Source organism: Canis aureus, chromosome 23, assembly GCF_053574225.1.
Source record: "Canis aureus isolate CA01 chromosome 23, VMU_Caureus_v.1.0, whole genome shotgun sequence".
NCBI classification, from domain to species: domain Eukaryota; kingdom Metazoa; phylum Chordata; class Mammalia; order Carnivora; family Canidae; genus Canis; species Canis aureus.
The window spans coordinates 77354-96407 of record NC_135633.1 but is presented as its reverse complement, the minus strand read 5'-3'; the positions used below and the strand labels follow the sequence as shown (position 1 = coordinate 96407).

At 40.3% G+C, this 19054-nt stretch overlaps 1 protein-coding gene across 3 annotated transcripts; it reads left to right on the top strand.

Annotated features, from left to right (window-relative positions):
• The first annotated feature begins 1814 nt into the window (after positions 1-1814).
• Positions 1815-14619, top strand: LOC144294467 (B-lymphocyte antigen CD20). Of its 3 annotated transcripts, none has more exons than XM_077866106.1 (7): positions 1815-1985; positions 7555-7729; positions 8135-8254; positions 9395-9451; positions 10944-11180; positions 11917-12018; positions 12895-14619. In XM_077866106.1, the coding sequence occupies exons 1-7, from the start codon at positions 1894-1896 to the stop codon at positions 13111-13113; spliced, it is 1002 nt and encodes a 333-aa protein (XP_077722232.1). In that variant the 5' UTR covers positions 1815-1893; the 3' UTR covers positions 13114-14619. The 3 variants fall into 3 exon arrangements, with proteins under 3 accessions (XP_077722232.1, XP_077722233.1, XP_077722231.1); XM_077866107.1 differs by lacking the exon at positions 1815-1985 and adding an exon at positions 2023-2302; XM_077866105.1 differs by lacking the exon at positions 1815-1985 and adding an exon at positions 3538-3646.
• The last annotated feature ends 4435 nt before the right edge of the window (positions 14620-19054 follow it).

Below are 19054 nucleotides of genomic sequence, written 5' to 3'. Positions count from 1 at the left end.
AAGGAAGGCAAATATGAACTAAAGTTTAGTTAATAAACTTTTGTGTAGACTTTAAGAAAGAGATGTTTTGGAAGGAAGGGGGCCACTAGAGGTTTAATTCAGAGGGAAGATTTTAAATGTGTATATGTTTGAACTCATATCCTCAAACATTACAGAGGAAAAAAAAATTATGGAACACAGGAAGTACTACCGAATCCAAGCCTTAGTGGGGATTTCAATACACTCAAGCACTGAAAAGTCAATCAATCCAAACAAGCAAAGACAAAGTGAAAGTTTGTTTATATAAATTCAAATTCAAGTTTATTCATGAGGAATCACACAACAGCCGCCTAACTGATCTCACCAGCCACACAAATCACAGTAGCAAACGCCCTAAGACAGACCTGGGAAAACAGGGTCTATGCAGAGAAAAGGATACGAAAACTCAGGCTATGTGCGCCCAGTCGGAACCCCACTGATGCCACGCGTTTGCCATGTTCTGACCCTGTTTCGATGCCCACTCAAATGAAGGCTCATCCCAGGGCTCACCCACCACCCCAGACTCCAACCTCAGGCTTCACGGCTCAGAATCCCTGTCACCAGCCGTTCAAGCATTCCAGCTGATCTTCAGACCTACACCCAGAAGCTTATGGTTTCCCTCTTCTCTGTAGGAGATTTATGAGAGGGGACTGCATGCCTTTTGCTCCTGTTTACTTGATGAAAGCAAGTTCTCTATTCAAATGGTAGCCTGTTCCACGGATAAACCATCCCAATGGTGGGGAGATGGCATTTGTTCTCATGTTGCACCAACATCAGCCACTCTAGAACCACTCCTACTCAGCAGTTCTAACCCCCGATCCAAACTGCCTTAGAGAGAGGAAGAAGGAGAAATAGAGAGGAAAGGCGGGAGGCAGGGAGAGACACAGGTGGGGAGGGAGGGACAAAAGGAGGGGAGAGAGATGGAAGGAAGATAGGAATTAACCTCAAACTTGGCAGGAGAGCTGACATATTTCAGCCTTTTAGATTAGGCAAACGACTACCTAATTACAGCCCTGGGTCTCTAATCAAAATAAAGCAATGGACAAGGAAATTAAAAAGCAATGAAAAATCCAACATATGAACATAAAAGCTATATATGGTGGGGACAGGGAAACAGTATCTTTGGGCAAAACTTTCTTTGATTCCTTTCCCAAATGTTACACTCTCCTGGCCACTGGCTTCCTCCATTCCCTCCCTTGATGTAGCCGTAGCACAGCTCCAGGCCAGACTGAAAAGAGAGGGGATACAAGGGAATGAGACAGATGGAAGAAAAAGGTGGGTTGTAGGTAAAAGAGCTACTTCAGTTTGTATCCCAAAACATGAAACTCTTGCCTCAAGCTTCTGGGGATGTATTCTACAGCATCAAAGTTTATGAGTAGGCCATTTCTAGCAAATCCTATACAAGACATACATGGTCCCACTAGAACCCTATATGCAGGTAATTGTGGACAATATATGGAGAAGAATACCTACAACACTCCCCAACGACCGGGCTCAATGATTCCTGAATCTCTCTGCTTGGCTGGCTTCTTCCCACATAGTCACTCCTAAAAGTGAAGTAAAAAGGTAAAAGTCCTAACAGCCCATCTTTAGAGAATTTCTAGAGCCCTTCTTGCCCTTGGGGACCCACCATCCACACCTGCTTACAGGGTGGGGGCTGCAAAATCTTCTAATTAAGGTAGCGTAAAGTACGCCAGGCAGTCCCCTGGGGTCTTTTTCAAGAAGTGAAACCTCCTGGTAAGGCTGAAACTTTTTTGTATATCCTTTGGCTCTGGTAAGTGTGCATTAAACCAAAGTGATTGGGGCAAAGGCCAAGGTAGCAGAAGCCACTGATTTCCTGTCACCTGGTATCTATGAGAGGCCCCAGACCTGCCTATGTCACTCACCCCTGTGTTCACTAGCACTGGAAGTGAACTCAGCAGCGAACAACTGAATCAGCCACTCGCCCTAAGGCCACAGACGCTCAGGTAAGGAGCCAGTTTGCTTTGTTGAAGGTAGTCAAAGGAAGCGATGGGTAAAGCATTGGATAGTTTTGGAGACTAGAGATTCTCGACTTTCACTCAAGGGTTTCCGTGGTCAGGTTTGCTGATATTGTCACAATTTGAGGAGGGGTATCAAGGCTTGCTGCCCACCTACTCCCTGAACCACTCCCTCTCTCAAGAGAGGACCTGGCCAGTGAACTAGGAGCCATTCTACAAAAGCAGCAGATTGCAGCGCGTAGACTAGAGCATGGTCACCAAGCTGCTGGGCTCAAACCGGAGCTCCACCACCTGCAAGCCTACAGGCAAGTTACCAAACCCCACATCCCTCAGCTTGCTTACTTATAAGATGCAAGCAATGGTATTACCCACTGCTTTGTAGAAGATTTAAGGAGGTGTAATCCTAAAGCTCTTAGAACCACCTGGTTCTAAAGAGGAAAATAAGCAGCCATGGCTATCGTGAAAATATTTCGACTTCCCTTGCTTTGAATACTTTTGTCTCCAAAGATATCCTGCTAAATGTGAGTACCCCAAGATGTTGTTAAACATCACAGGCTAACATTTTCTGGAGGGGATTTGGGGGGGGGGCGGGGGCAGCGGGCATGAAACTGAACACAAAACCCTGTCTCAAATCTATCACAGAAGCTTACAGTGAGAGTGGGCACTGCAGACGAGGAAGATTTAAGGAAGGGCCTCAAAGATGTGTTTTACCCATGTCATACTTGTTTCCTAAAACCAGTTTATAATGTTTCCCACAAAATGGCTTGATCTCACTGATTATCAAGTGAGATGAAACAATCACCTTTTGGTCCAAAATCCCAAGCATTTATGTGTAAGTGTTCGCTGAGGAAGAAGCTTAGCTTAGCATTTTTTGAGCTCATAATACATGTAAAAAACAGGTTCTGTATGTAAGCCTAGCAGGACATCGCTTAAGAAATGTATAGCTCATTAGAGGGGCTATTACATGAGAAAGAAAATGGTTGGGACAAGGAAAGAACACAGAGAGCTGGGTCCTTTGAGAAGGTCAATGCCAGACAGTCTCAGGTGATATGAGCATCTAATACGGAGTCCAGCCATGAAGGGGGCAGGAGGGGAGCACTTCAATGTGGACAGGGCTCCAAGAAGAACGAAGGAGATGTGTCTAGACCAGTGGCTCTGGCAGGGAGTGGTGGGGTGCAGCCTCAGAAGGGATGTCCAGCTGCACCACTGGGCCAGGAGGCGATGACGGCCCAGATGAAGAGTTCAAGCTCAGGACTTAATCTAGGCCCAATCTAGCGGCCCTGTGGAGGATGAATTAGACAAGAGAAAGACCGAAGGCAGAAGAGTAAGATTTTTTTATGCCTAAATCAAGAGAGGAAACAAGAATCAAACTAATGGGGTGACACTGGGAGTAGAAAATGGTCCACATGCAAGATAAGATCCTTTACAGAGGAAAAGGCGGCATGACTTAGCCCCTGACTGAACCTGGAGGTGGACAGAAACATGGACAGAAGCATGGCTCCCACTTTTAAGCATGGGTGGCTGGGGAACAGAAACCAAGCAATCTGAGCAGTCATGCCTGAGGACAGACCACACGACGCTGCAGCACAGTCCTTGGGCAGAGGAGCCTCAGCTGAGTGGCTCTGGCAGCAAGTGGCAGCGAAGTGGAGGTGAGTGGGTGGGTGGGAAGAGGAGGAACAGTGGAATGACAGCTTGGAGGGAGGGGAGGTTGGAGTGGCTGCGGGCACTGCTACCCCGAAGGACGGGGCTTTGGGACTGGGGACGCCGCAGCACTGCTACGTCATAAAAAGGCCCAGTAAGAGCAGTTATTCTTTGAGTGTTTAGTACATTGCAAATTGCAAGTCATCTCGAGCGATATATGTGCTCAGACGGTGCTGTGAATGCGATGACAGAAGTGGCAAGCAGCAGAGCCAGGACTGGCACCTTCTGTGACACGGCACCTCAAACAAACACTGCAGGTACGAGAGCGACTTTCTCTGAAGGACTGACATCCTAGTGGAAGGAGATGGGCTGCGGAGTACAGGCAAGAGGGAAAGGAAGTGAGAACATCCTTCCTCAGAGAGAAGTGCAGGAGGCCAGAAAAGATAAAAATGCAGAACTATTTTGAGTGGCAAAGGAGGAAGTTGAGGTGACAAAAGCTAGGCAGCTTTGAACTTCTCATTAAATGATGTAATTACTGGACCTAAAAGTCATTATTTGAACCAAAAACCATAAAGGCTGTGAAGTTCTCTGTGGTGGATGCACATAGAAGCAGTGTTGCCTTTTGAAAACCAAAAAGGATTTGCAGAAGTCGCTGCAAAAATGGGCAGTGTCTGATCAATCAAGCCCTGATGGTAATATAGTTAGGCGAGAACAGAATCCTACTGTGATCATATTTTGACCAATATGCCCAGTGACCCCTGCTAATGAACTAACTAGGCTTTGAGCATAACTGTGGGGGGGGGGGGGGGCACTGTTTAAGTCATTGTGAACAATTCAAAACCAATGGTAAGGCAAAGTGACAGGAATCTATGATATCCTTAGGAGTTTGTGGCCTAATTTTACATATTTCCATACAACAAAAATTTCATTACATACTCTACAATGCCCTGGCATAATATATATAAATATATATATGAGAAATTATTTCCACACAAAATGAAGTAGCATACAGAAACGGGTATGTTTATGTTCATAAACGACTATTTTACAGTAATGTGTGTTGAAGGCTTCGTTGAAATAGAGTTGCCAGAGTGAGACACCCATTTTAATAGAAAAATAAAATATTTCTCCCCAGTGGTCATTACTGCCACTAGCCATTGCAGATGCGGCCCCAGTAGAAGGTGCTTATGTAGGAGGTTTATCTCACCAACAATACAGACATAACCTCAGTTGAAAAATGAGAAATTAAAACAACGCTGGTCCATTCATCTCTTTCTGTCCAAAGAATTGATGACCCTTGCTCTTTAAGTTGTCCTCACTAAAAAGAGCCCTCTGGAGAGCAGTGTGGGGACGTCAGTTCATTCTCTTCCTACTGATGGGAAAAGTCAACCCCTCTGGGCCTGCACTTCCACATCTCCACACAGAATGCCTATTTAGCAAGGTAGGCGCTGGGTGGCTTGGCATTGATACACAGCATCCCAGGCGTGTAAGGGGTGCTCAGGAAACAAACTACGTGGTCTGGCTGTGAGGCAGGAGAAAAAGCGCCAGCCTCAGAGCCAGCCTCAGAGTCGTGGTGACAGCCCTCTGGTTCGGCTGTCACCAAATGCAAGGTCTGTAATGACCACAGCCCATGCCTGGGCTGCAGCTTCTTCATTTGTGAAATGAACAGAATGGTTTCTGAGGTTCTCTCACCAGCTCCAAAAATTCTTCCTGGTGACAAGAATGTCTGTAAAGTCCTTGATGGGCTATATTAATATATTCATTTTCATCAGTGATCTCTCTGGTTGGTCTGTGGTGCAAAGCACCAAAACCTCTAAGACCACATGACACCTGAAAATTGAGAAGTGGAGCAAAATCAAGTGCAAAGGACCCAGTCAAGGCCTCTTCTCTCCCTTCAGCCCAGGTCCTGAACAACTACTGTGTTTTCAATTGATTTCAAGACATCCAAACAACATCCATCTGAAGAGGGGAGAGGTTCATAAGTGACAGGCGGAACCCCTGTTGTGCACAAGGGCCAAAGCAGCCACAGATACCTCACTGGGTAGGTTCAAGGCCTCACTTTCAATCTCTGGAAGTCATGTAACTGGGATCAAGTGACTTAAGTATTCTGTGCTCCTGTCACCTTTTCTACATAACAGAAGGAGCAATTCATCCCTTGTCCTCTCTGTGAGGCTTCAATGAACCCCAGATGTGAAATCTCTTTGTAACTATAAAGTGAGTGCAAACATGAGGCCTGGACTCCCTAGCACCTGTCCCACAACACACCTGCAGGTGCCCCGTTGGCTGTGACTTCAGTCGGATCAGCAAGCTGGATGGACAATCCTGGTCTCCAAGGTCCCTTCAGTGATTTACAGCTGACCAAGACAAGACCAAAGGTGCATCCCTGAAGAGAGATTTCCAGGGCCCAGAAAAAGCCCAGTACAATTTGTGTAAGCAATGGACATAAACAAATGCCAAAAGGAAGCACAAGATGAAGAAAGTTGAGCAGTCTTAAAACATGAGATCTGGAAAGGGTCTTGGTAATAATCACTGTCTAACTTCAGAAATGAGTAAGTCACGAATTCTAAGAACAGACAGCACTTCCCGTGTACAACGTACTTTCATATGTGAGCTTACTTCTCATAACGTGTCTGTGGCAGGGGTACTGGTCTTATTTTTTCCAACGGGAACAACAGAAACTAATGACCATAAAAGCAATAATACTAAGAACTAGAATAGCAACAAAAACAGGTAAAATTTATTCAGACATGGGTCCCTGGCATACATTTGTTTCCTCAGCAGTATTAAGAAACTACTCAATCCAGGCATAATTTAGATACTGAACAAGAGAGACAAGATCTCTTCTTTGATGGAATTCATATTCTAGTGGGGAGAGACTGCCAATAAACAAGCAAATAATCAAGGTAATTCCCCATAGTGGTAAATGCCATGAAACAAAAAACTGGGGTGCTATGAAAGAGGACCACTGTGGACTGAGGATTTGGGCAAAGCTTTTCTGAGATGCTGACATTTGAGCTACACCTGAATGAAAAGACACAAGTCATGCACAGACCAATCAGCCCATTTAAGCCTTACAAAACCCTATATTTTAAGACAAGAATGATTATTCCCATTTTACTATTGAAAAACTTGAGGCTCACAGAATTTAAAGAACTTGCCTGTAGTTTTGCAACAAATAGAATAATCATGATTTCTGCTCAGGGAGGAGCCTGCTTCTCCCTCTCCCTCTGCTGTTCCCCCTGCTTTTTCTCTCTGGCTGGCTCGCTCTCTCTCTTTCTGTCAAATACATAAAATATTTTTTAAAAAAGAATATTCATCATTTAAACCTAGGCAACCCATTTCAGGAGACCACAGTCTTACATATAACTTTAGCCTCCTTAAAGTGATTTACTTGAGGTTGCAAAGTTGGTGGTTGAGGAAGACTAGAATCAGCTCCTGTTGACTCTAAGGGCAGTCCTCACCGTACTCCTTCACAATGCCTCTGGCCCATCACAATGTACAAAAGCAAATAAGCAAAAGGACTAGGACACATCAATAACAAAATACATTTTCCAATATGAAAGCATAAGAAAAGTATCCAGGAATGAGATACAAACAGGACATGCAGACAGGCGAGCATGGTATTCTCTGCAATGATAAAGTTTGCCCCAAGCATTGTTGTCAAGAATCCTGACAGGGATCCCTGGGCTCAGAGGTCCTTGCCTGAGATGCCCCCTTCAGTTCTTGTCTCGGAACACAGCAGTACGCTTTGCCTCTGACCCAGAAGCACTAGGAAGAGGCCATGTCTACCCTCAATGACATTCATGGAGAGAATATGGAGAAAAGTATTCAGATGCATGAGATAACAGACTGCTGAAAATCCTTCTCTCTCTCTCTCTCTCTACGCCCCTAATTTTATTATTTGTTTTATATTTAGGAGTTCAGAGGGTGAGATGACAACACCCAGAAATTCAATGAGTGGAACTCTCCCGGTAGATCCTATGAAAAGCCCTACTGCCATGTATCCTGTTCAAAAAATAATTCCCAAAAGGATGCCTTCAGTGGTGGGCCCTACACAAAACTTCTTCATGAGGGAATCTAAGACACTGGGGGTAAGTCTACTACACTCCATTCTGTATCCTAGAGACTCTCTGGCCTACAGAAGCAGATGCTGTTAACCAGGTACAGAATGCAATTCAACTAGAAGGTATTTGATCCAACCCCAGATCAAGGATGTGCAAAGAAGTGACCACAGTGATCTTCTGTCTCCTTTTAATTTTGTGTTTTCATATTTAGGGGTCTCCCATCCCAGTTTGTTAGCAGCATCCCAGATATATCTGTACTGGAAATGTCCCAGGTGGTGGGGAAAATGGATCTGAACAAGACAAAGGTCTCGTTTGTCACTTCCTTTAGGCATTTTACACAGCCCCAAGTCAAGAGCCAGGGCTTCCATCCTTACCTTTGCTTTCTGGCTTGATGATAACTTCAGTTCATCAGTGCTCCCATTCTCTCTTCAGGCTGTCCAGATTATGAATGGGCTCTTCCACATTGCCCTAGGCAGCCTCCTGATGATTCACACGGATGTCTATGCGCCCATCTGTATAACTATGTGGTACCCTCTCTGGGGAGGCATTATGGTAAGTAAAAGCTAACAACCATTTGACGAGTGATGCAGACAAGAAGATTTCAAAGCTCCTCAGTAATATGCCAGATTATTTCTGTGTTGAGGAAGGCATATACCTGGGAAAAAGGTTACAAATTTAAAGTAATTTAGTGGAAAGAGAGGTTGACTAAATTGAGGATAAATTCCATTGAGAGTCAGTGGTTATGCTTTATGTGAATTTAGAGAGTGATGGCCTCCCTGGGTCTACATAGGGAAGGAAGATTGTTCAAAGCAAGGCCTCTCCAAAGTCAATATGGAGGCACTGAACATTTGGACTATACAGCGTGGTGTTTCAGAAAGCAGGAAGGCACAGGAGCATCCCATTTCCTCCTATAATTCTGCTTAGCTATTGTCACAGGAGGTAAAATCAATCCCATCCCAAATGAATCTCTACCGGCTCATCGGCAGAGCAGCAATCCTCATCGCTGCTCCATGTACATGTTTTCCAAACTTGTAACCTTGTCTGGGTGTGGTATGGGGCAGCCGTGTTTATACAATCATTATACTTCCATAGCTGCTACTACAAAGATGCCTCCAGGATTGAAAATTTCAGAGCAAAAGAAGATGAATTAGAACAAGAGTTTCCTCCATTTTATGGCCTATATAGTAGACAAGGAGGATGAGAAATAATCACTATCACTTCCCATAGCAGGCAACATATTAGTGGAGCTCCAAATAGTTCGTTCCACGTTGATTCATTCTTCACTGGCATCAAAGTCATTTAAATGACTGTGAACTCCAAAGAGAAATTCCACAAATTTAAAAAAGAAAAACTGAAAATAAAAGTTTCAAAATCATAGTTGTTAGTATTCATTGACCTGAAAACATGAATTCTGCCTCTGGTGTTAACTATATTCCTAGTCACAGCTCCCCAGTTAGTTGAATAAAAGGCATAGACTGAATATAGTTGAGCATGAATAAAAGAGAAATATGACTTCTTTAAAAGGAATGGATACTATAAAAATGACTGGACAGTTTAGTGAAAGTGGCTGGAAATGTTGATAGCTTTTTTTACAACCAGTTCTGAATGTTCTGAATGTTAAAAGTGATCTCCCTCTCTGCCTCTTCTCCTATGTCTCCCATGCCTTCTCCACCACTACTTCTCTTTTCACAGTTCATCATTTCTGGATCACTCCTGGCAGCAGCGGACAAAAACCCCAGGAAGAGTTTGGCAAGTAATCATATATCCTTCTTTCCCACACATCAGAGAAATATCTACTTTCTCAATTGAAAACAAACCCTTAAAGACCTTTGAGATCATAGTAGCACTGAGTTATCTCTTAATCCCCAAAAGCAAAAGATTCTCTACAAAGCTGTTGTGATGTTATTCATGATAAACTTAGAAATGAGACCCATCGGAATTATGTCCATGGAAAAAGAATTAAAGGCAGATCCATGAAGAGCAACATGCTTATAGTCTTATGAATGTTAAATGTTGTATGAAACTAATAGGCCTCTTAGAGAGCTTTGTTATTTCTCTTAGACCACCATTTGAGAAAACTCTAACCAATAATGTGATTAACCCAAGCCTTGTTAACTTTGAGCAAGTCAGTTTACCTCTATGTACCTTTATAAAATAATGGCACTATATTGTTGTGATGACGAAATGGGGTAATATACATGAAAGTGCTCCGGAGGCTTTAAGGAGCTTCAGAGGGTCTTATTTGATAATGCCCACAACCCATTAACACCCCAGTCATGAGCTTACCAGCAGGTTCCTCCCCCAAGTTTTTTATACTTACTAATAAGCAATTACTAATTTGTGTCACTTCCAAAGTCAGTGAGGGACTAAGTGGATATAAATGGCTCCTCTCTAGAGGTGGTCTGACAAACTCAGTTCTGGGGAGTAAAAAACAAGTTGTTTTATTCTCCAGATATAGCCAGTCCAACTGAGCTGCCATCTGTAGGTCTTACAGCCAGGGATGAACTATCTATGTCTTAAAATAATCATCAACAATCCTATACCATTAGGTACTTGTCACCTATATTTTTGTTTCGACCTTTTATCATCCCTGCAAGTAGAACACTCACTCTGACATCCTTTACCTATGCTTACAGAGACATCAGTCCTAATGGTATTTTGAAAGATGGTAGACTGAGGCTGATTACAGCCTATGTCAATAGGGAGCAGGTGATGGTGGTCTTGGCACCGTTTCCACTTAATCGTAGACTCAGAAGTTCGATCTCCTCCTTCCTCCCTACGGTCACAGTACCCTCTCACTTCATTGCAATGGAAGAACTTCCTTCCTTGTCTTCCCTCTACCTTTCTCTGCAGACAGATATAATCTGAATACTCTTTATCTTCATTTACTCAACCAATATTCACTGCATGCCTACCAGGGTGGTGGCAGTGGCAGTGAAAGGAAGTTCAAGGGTACAAAACAGAAGAATTTAGGATGACTCTTAGAATTTTCTCTTGATAAACTGTTTGGATGTGATGGGGAAAAGTGAGATGGGGAAGATCGAGGAAGGAATGGGAATTAGAGATAAAGCTTGTCACTTTATAGTAACAAGGACACTAAAACCACTGAGAGAAGTGTGGTTTAGTATGAGATTGGTGCAGTGTCTTTGCAAGTTAGAGCAATGGGATCTGGAATTCTTTCCTAGCTAAATTTCTCCAAATGAAATCAAACCCTGTTAACAAGTCTTTGTCTCCATTTCAGGTCAAAGGAAAAATGATAATGAACTCATTGAGCCTCTTTGCTGCTATTTCTGGAATAATTTTTTTGATCATGGACATATTTAATATTACCATTTCCCATTTTTTTAAAATGGAGAATTTGAATCTTATTAAAGCTCCCATGCCATATGTTGACATACACAACTGTGACCCAGCTAACCCCTCTGAGAAAAACTCTTTATCTATACAATATTGTGGCAGCATACGATCTGTTTTCTTGGTAAGTTTGAAATTAGGTTTCTTCTCAGGGAATAAGTTTGACATTTTTATTATGAGTGTCAACTCTGGGTTAAGATTGTCTACACCTTCTACTTACTGCCTATATGGCTTTGGACAAGAATTTTAACCATATTCTGCCTCAGTTTCTTCAGCTGTAAAACGGGGAAGCTAATAGTCCTTATCTCATAGGGCTGTTTTGAGATAAGTCAATGTATGTAAAACACTTAGAACTGGTACACAGAAAGTGCTATGTGTTTGCTTTTACATTAATTATTATTACTTGTTAATATTTATTAATATGAATATGATGAACATTGAAGAAGCACTTAAGTTATTATGAACATCTTTGGCCTCAGTGAGTTCTTAATATAGAGTCTGAAGGGGAAAAGTATAGACAGGTTTCCTTGGTTGTGATATCAAACCACCACAACTTAATTCGGGATCCAGCGATTAATTTGTCCTATGTAGAATTGATTCTTCAACTAATTACTGCTGCCTTATTTTCTATTAGCAGCATGCATCAGCCATTTGTGGTGTGCCAGTTGTTGTGCTAAGGGTTAGGGTTATAGAGATACTAGTAGTTCTTACTGTTGGTCATTACTCACCTAAAGAACTTATCTTCTAAATAACTGACCTCTTAATCATTTAATTTTGGCCAAAAATCATTGACTGAGCACCAACCATATTCTTTAAACCATTTCTACATTTCTGCCCTCACTTTTTCTGTTGTTCTCCAGGGCGTTTTTGCTGTGATGGTGATCTTTACCTTTTTCCAGAAACTTGTGACAGCTGGCATTGTTGAGAATGAATGGAAAAAACTGTGCTCTAAACCTAAATCTGTAAGTAGTAGCCACCCCATCCACTAACCCTCTCTGAGAAATCACGTCAACAAAAAAATCATTTATGGAGAATGTAATCTGATGTAATTTTGAGCCTAGGAGCTTCATAAAAAAATGGTCTTGGCAGATCTCTGGAAAGCAGAAAATGCCAATAATGAGGCAAAAGCATCTTGAAATTTAAAATAATTCTAAGGGTTAAACAGAAGATACAGCCTTATACCATGTGCACTTACTAACCTTGAGTTCCACTTCATTCCATGAACCCATCTTGATTTCATGATTCCACACGTAATGTGTAAAAACAGGATGGCTGAAGGTTGATGGCTGATAAAAGCACTAGTTCTTCCATTTCATTTCTCAGTATTCCCTCCCTGTACCCACCTGCAACTTTTCATCAAATCCCACTTCCAAAATAATAGGTTCAGAGAGGCTCCACAATTGGGAGATATGAATATCCCAGTGACAGATCAATTATCAACTGCTTTGAACTAGAGAATGTTAGATTAAAATTTAGAAACATCACAGTTCCATCATTTTTCAAATGAGAAAAACAGGATTAGAGAGAAAACAACCTTCCCAAGGTTATATCCAATAAAGGCAAATCAAAACTAGAATCTAAATTCCTCTATTACTGCAGTGTTCTTTCCCAAATACTGTGTGATCATTCCAGGGAAAGTGACAAATATCTGCTGACCTTGAAGATGAGCTTTGATAAGTGATATGATCCCTTGGGAAACCAATCCTGATATTTGGAGGCATATAGGAAATCACATAAACAGCATAAAAACCAGGAGGTATTTGATAAATATTCATGGAGCTTGTTGACAAATGTGTCGCTAGTAAGGGTCAAGAGACATGTTTAATTTTGTGTTCTAGGATGTAGTTGTTCTGTTAGCTGCTGAAGAAAAAAAAGAACAGCCGATTGAAACAACAGAAGAAATGGTTGAGCTGACTGAAATAGCTTCCCAACCAAAGAAAGAAGAAGACATTGAAATTATTCCAGTCCAAGAAGAAGAAGAGGAACTGGAAATAAACTTTGCAGAACCTCCCCAGGAGCAGGAATCTTCACCAATAGAAAACGACAGCATCCCTTAAGTAACGTTTTTCTTTCTGTTTCCTTTTCTTAGGCGTTAGTGTTCACAGCTTTCAAGAGACATATCCACCCCTGTTTCCTGAGGCCCCCTGCAGGTGGGCCTCCTCCATGTGTCTCTCTGGCCTTTGCATGGAGTGACCACAGCTCGCTTGCGCTAGCTCGCTCTCTTTCTCTCATGCAGAGGATGCAGCCATTGCAGGAGGCTAAGTCGGGCAGCTTATTTACATTACAGCAAGGCAGACTGTAATTTCTCACTAAACTTTTCCCTGGATAAAGCTTCGTAGTAGTGGTCAGAGTGGCAGTTCCGTCTCTACCCCTGGTGAAAAAGATAAATATGGGCTCCAAGCCACCCTGAAACTATCTTTAATTCTTTCCACATCTACATATTTTGTGGAATCTGTTTTGCACACTGTCTCAAGGAAAGTAAATAATAATAATACAAAAATAATAATAATGAGGTACAATAAGGAACTATCCCATCTATCTTTCTATGGGGCTCACATCATGATACATTCTTAGAGCACCCACGCCCCATCAGGGAAGCTCTAAGTGGCCAATACTTAACTCTTTCTTTGTAAAACAGCACAGCTTATAGATGGACATTTCTGTATCTGTCTTAACTTTTCCTAACTCCTGCGCTAGGCTCTTGGTTGCACCGCCTACCTACTTGCAGCCTTTAGGCAAGAGAAGAAAGAATCAGAATTGAGTACCCAAATCTTAAATCATAATCAGCAGTTGTATTTGTAATTTCCATGATCCAGAAAAAAAATCCATCCACATTTTACAAATGATCCAAAGAGGTTAAGTAACTTGTAAATAAGTAATTTGTCAATGGTCACAGCTAGTAATTTTGAGAGCCTTCTTTCATACCCAGATCTTCTTATTCAAATCTTATAATGTTTGAAATAACCTAATCGCCTGCGTGAACTACTTGAACAAACTCAATAGGTTTTAATAAGCACCTACTCTCTGATCAGCACAAAATAGGTGTTGACAGAGATATAAAAGAATCAGGAATCAAGTTTTATTCCTTGAGGATAAAAAGACTTAGACATTCACAACATTGGGAAAACTACTCACATCATTAACATATACTTAGCTGTTAGATTACGTAATGCAGACACTAGGTGCTATGGACATTCTCAAAAAAAAAAAAAAGATCATGCTTGAAAATTAATATAATTAGTTACAAAGCCAAATCTCAGACAATAGCTACCTTACTTCCCAATTCCTGTTCATATTCAGACATACTAGCACCCCACATAGAAAGAATGTTGCTATAATCTATCAATTTCATTTGAGCACTTTCTATATGTTAAGTGCTGCCTGATTCTGGCAGGTATCAAAGTAAATGTACTCCTTGTGATATTTCTACTTTCTTAGGGACCACCAATAAAAGATATTTCCTATGATCAGGAACAAAAAAAGAGATGAGACATTTCTCTACTTTGTAAGTCCTCAAAATTAGCTTTAAATGAATAAAACTATATTTGTGTTCTTGTCCGAAACTGATGATTCCAACACGGTGTTTGCCCAAGCTTCTCTGTTCGTGTGATGTCAGACCAGGAGGGAAGCTCCCATAAACCCAATCTGAGTTTGAACTATATGATGTCAGGACATCAACTACTTATGCCAGTGTATTCTTACACACACAGATTCCCATGGAAAATTTAATAATTGAATAACAAATTTCTCCCATTTGGCACTCCAGAATGTGGCTAAAATATGAGGCAGGCACTCCTACCTTGAACTAGAAGAAAGGAACAAGAGCAGTGGGAGACCTGAAGGGAAAAATTAATGAGAAAACCTTCAAAGAAGACAAAATCTCACTTTTGTCTTATTTTCTCCACTTCTGAAATATATATATAAGGATCCCTTTCCAAAACCATTGTGTCTTTAAAATTTTTACTTCATATATATTTTTTTATTCAAGTATAAGTAGCATACTGCGTTATGTTAGTTATTTTATTCGTTTTTATGATCTCAATTAGTTTTTACTGACCTCAGGTAACTCCTTATGAGACAGCACTAATGTCTATTGTTAAAGAAGAATGAAAGTCATTGCTATGATCTCTCCCCAACTATCCCTTTGTCAATTTGTTCCTAATAGGGTGACTGACCATCCCAGTCTATCTGGGGTTGAGGGACTTCCTGAGATGCAGAACTTTCACTGCTAAAACCAAAACAGAGGCAAACCAGGATAGCTGATCACCCCAGGTCACAGTAATACATAGTTGTACCGAGTTGCGATCACTACATAATATAATCTGTTCTTATACTTAACATTATAACATAAATATTTTCCCTATGACATATAATTTTCATAAGTTATTTTTTAGTTGCAACTTAGTACTTCATTGAATCAATTAAGGAATAATTCAATATTCCTCTATAATTGGGTACTAACCCCCCCCCCCTTTTTTTGAATCATTTGGAGCTGCAGAAAACATTATTAAGATACATATCCCCCCTTCTCATTATTCAAAATGTGGCTCTACACTTCAAGCATTGTCAAATTTTGTCAATAAGAAGTAATGACATCAAGCCAGGAGACCAATTTTACACTTTGACAAGAGAATAAATAGTCAAGGATTCAATACATAGAAATGGTAGCTTCAGACTGATTTAGCATGAGTACACTTATAGATTTGATATGTTTTAAATTCTTAGTATAAAACCTAAAACATTGATGGGGAAGGTTGAAACTGGAAATTTTCCTAAGTCTAAAATTCTTTTTTTTTTAAATTTTTATTTATTTAAGTAATCTCTGCATCCATCATGGAACTCAGACTCACAACCCTAAGATCAAGAGTTTAATGCTTTTCTGATCAAGACAACAAAGCTCCCCAAGTCTAGAGTTCTTAAAGGTGTTTCCTTTAATTCAAAACTTGGTTGTGTGTTCTGAGCTAAAGAGGACCAAGTAATATAAAATGAATATGGTAGGATCATATGGTGGCAAAATCAAAGCTAACTTAAGATATCCCTCTGGAGTCATGTTTGCCCTTGACTCACCTCTTCCCTTAATGATTTACTGTAAACAAACAAACAAAATACTCTTACCTAGTATGCATTCTGCTACTAGAGAGAACCAAAATCTTAAAGTAAGACACAAATTAATCATTGGGAAATCATTCATTCATTCATCCAAAAATATCTGTTGATCTTAGCCTACTGGTAAGCAAAAACAAGTAGAGATCTCTTCTCTTAAAGCTTACTATCTTGTTGGAGAGAGAGAGAGAGATGTTAGAAAAATATCCACCGGGCACCTACTGTGGGTAAGGCATATGGTAAAGTACAAAGGGGTCCACCTAAAGATAAGAGAAGTTCTCAGAATGTTAGAGTTGAGTCAGAGGTGATTTAAAAACGTACATATTAAAAGATAAGCAATTCTCAACAAAATTAGTACAGAAGATACATAGCTCAATATAATAAAGGCCATATATGACAAACCCACAGCTAAAGTATACTGAACAATAAAAAAATGAATACTTCTCCTGTAGGATCCAAAATAAGAATGCTCAGTCTAACCACTTTTCTTCAAGATGGTATTGGAAGTCCTGGCCACAGAAATTAGGCAAGAAATAAAGGCATCTACACTGTAAAGGAAGAAGTAAAACTGTCACTATTTGCAGGTGAAATGATACTAGATATAGAAAACCCTAAAAACTCCACCAAAACCTTTAGAGCTAATAAATGAAATAAGTAAATTCACAGGATATGAATGTAACATATGGAAATCAGTTTAATTTCTATGCACTAATAATGAGCTATCAGAAAGATAAATGGAAAAAAAAGAGAATCCCATTTGGAAGAATTAATATTTTTAAAATGTCATACTACCCCATGTGATCTACAGAATCAATGCAATCCCCATCAAAATACCAATAGCATTTTTCACAGGACTGGAACAGAGAATCTTAAAATTTGTATGGAACCACAGAAAACCCAAAACAGCCAAAGCAATCTTGAGAAAGAAAAAAGAGAGCTGGAGGTTATCACACTCCTTGATTTCAAACTTTACTAAAAGCCGTAGTAATCAAACAGTATAGAACTGGCATGAAAACGGACACATATATCAATGGAATAGAATAGAGAACCCAGAAATAAATCCACACTTAAATGTCAATTAATCCATGATAAAGGGGACAGGAATATGCAATAGGGAAAAGACAGTATCCTTAATAAATGGAATTGGGTAAACTGGACAGCTACATGCAAAAGAATGAAACTGGACCACTATCTTACACAGTATACAAAAATAAATTCAAAATGCCTTAAAGACTTAAATGTAAGACCCAAAACCATAAAACTTCTAGAAGAAAACATAGACAGGAAGCTCTTTGACATTAATCTTAGCAATATTTTTTTGTACCAGTCTCCTCAGGCAAACAACAAAAGCTAAAATACACAACTGGGATTATATTAAACTAAAAAAACTTTTCCACAGCAAAGGAAACCAAAAACAAAACAGGCAAACTACAGAATGGGAGAAGATATTTGCAAATCATCTATCAATTAGGGTGTTAAGGGCAGCCTGGGTGGCTCAGCCCAGGGCGTGACCCCGGGGGCCTGGAATCGAGTCCCGCAGGGAGCCTGCTTCTCCCTCTGCCTGTGTCTCTGTCTCTCTTTCTCTCTTTCTGTGTGTGTCTCTCATGAGTAAATAAATAAAATCTTTAAAAAAAAATAGGGTGTTAATACCCAAGATATATAAAGAACTTACACAATTTCATGTTTTAAGAAATCTAATTTTAAAATGGGCAGAGGGATGCCTGGGTGGCTCAGAGGTTGAGCATCTGCCTTCGGCCCAGGGTGTGATCCTGGAGTCCCAGGATCGAGTCCCACGTCGGGCTTCCTGCATGAAGCCTGCTTCTCCCTCTGCCTGTGTCTCTGCCTCTCTGTCACTCTTTCTCTCTGTGTGTCTCTTGTGAATAAATAAATAAAAATTTTTAAAAATGGGCAGAGGGCTTGAATAGACATTTTTCTGAAGAATACATACAGGTGCACCCAAAAAGATGCTCAACATCACTAATTATCAGGGAAATGCAAATGGAAACCACATGATATATCACTTCACACAGGTCAGACTGGCTATATTCAAAAAAGACAAAAAAATAACAAGTGTTGGTGAGAGTGGCAAAAAGGGAATCTTCATACACTGTTGTTGGGAATCTAAATTGGTACACCTACTATGGAAAATAGTATGGAAGTTCCTAAAAAATTCAAAACAGATCTACAAGGGAGCCTAGGTGGCTCAGTCAGTTAAGTGTCTGACTGTTGATCTCGGCTCAGGTCTTGAGTTCAAGTTCCACATTGGGCTCCAGGCTGGGCATGTAGCCTACTTAAAATAAAATAAAATAAAATAAAATAAAATAAAATAAAATAAAATAAAAAATAAAATAAAATAAAATAAAATAAAATAAAATAAAATAACAAATAGAACTACAATACAATTCAGCAATACCACTTCTGAGTATCCAAAGAAAATGAAAACACCAATTCAAAGAGATACATGCCAGTCTATGTTCACATAATAGATACGATATGGAAGCAACTTAAGTATCCACCAATAGATGAGTGGAACAAGATGTGAAGTGTATGTGTGTGTGTGTAGTGAACTATTAGTTAGCTATAAAAATATTGAAATCTTGCCATTTAAGATAACATGAATGGACATGGAGGGCATTATGCTAAGTGAAAGAAGTCAGACAAAGAAAGAAATACCAAATGGTTTTACTTATTTGTGAAATCTAAAAGACAAAATGAATGAATAAACAAAACGGAAACAGACGTAAATATAGGAGATAAACTCTTGGTTACCAAAACAGGGAGGGGTTGGGGGAGGGGGGAGAAAAATCAGTGAAGAGGGTTAAAAGGTATAAACTTTCAGGTATAAAGCAAATAAGTCACGGGGGTATAATATATAGCATAGGCTATGGAATATAG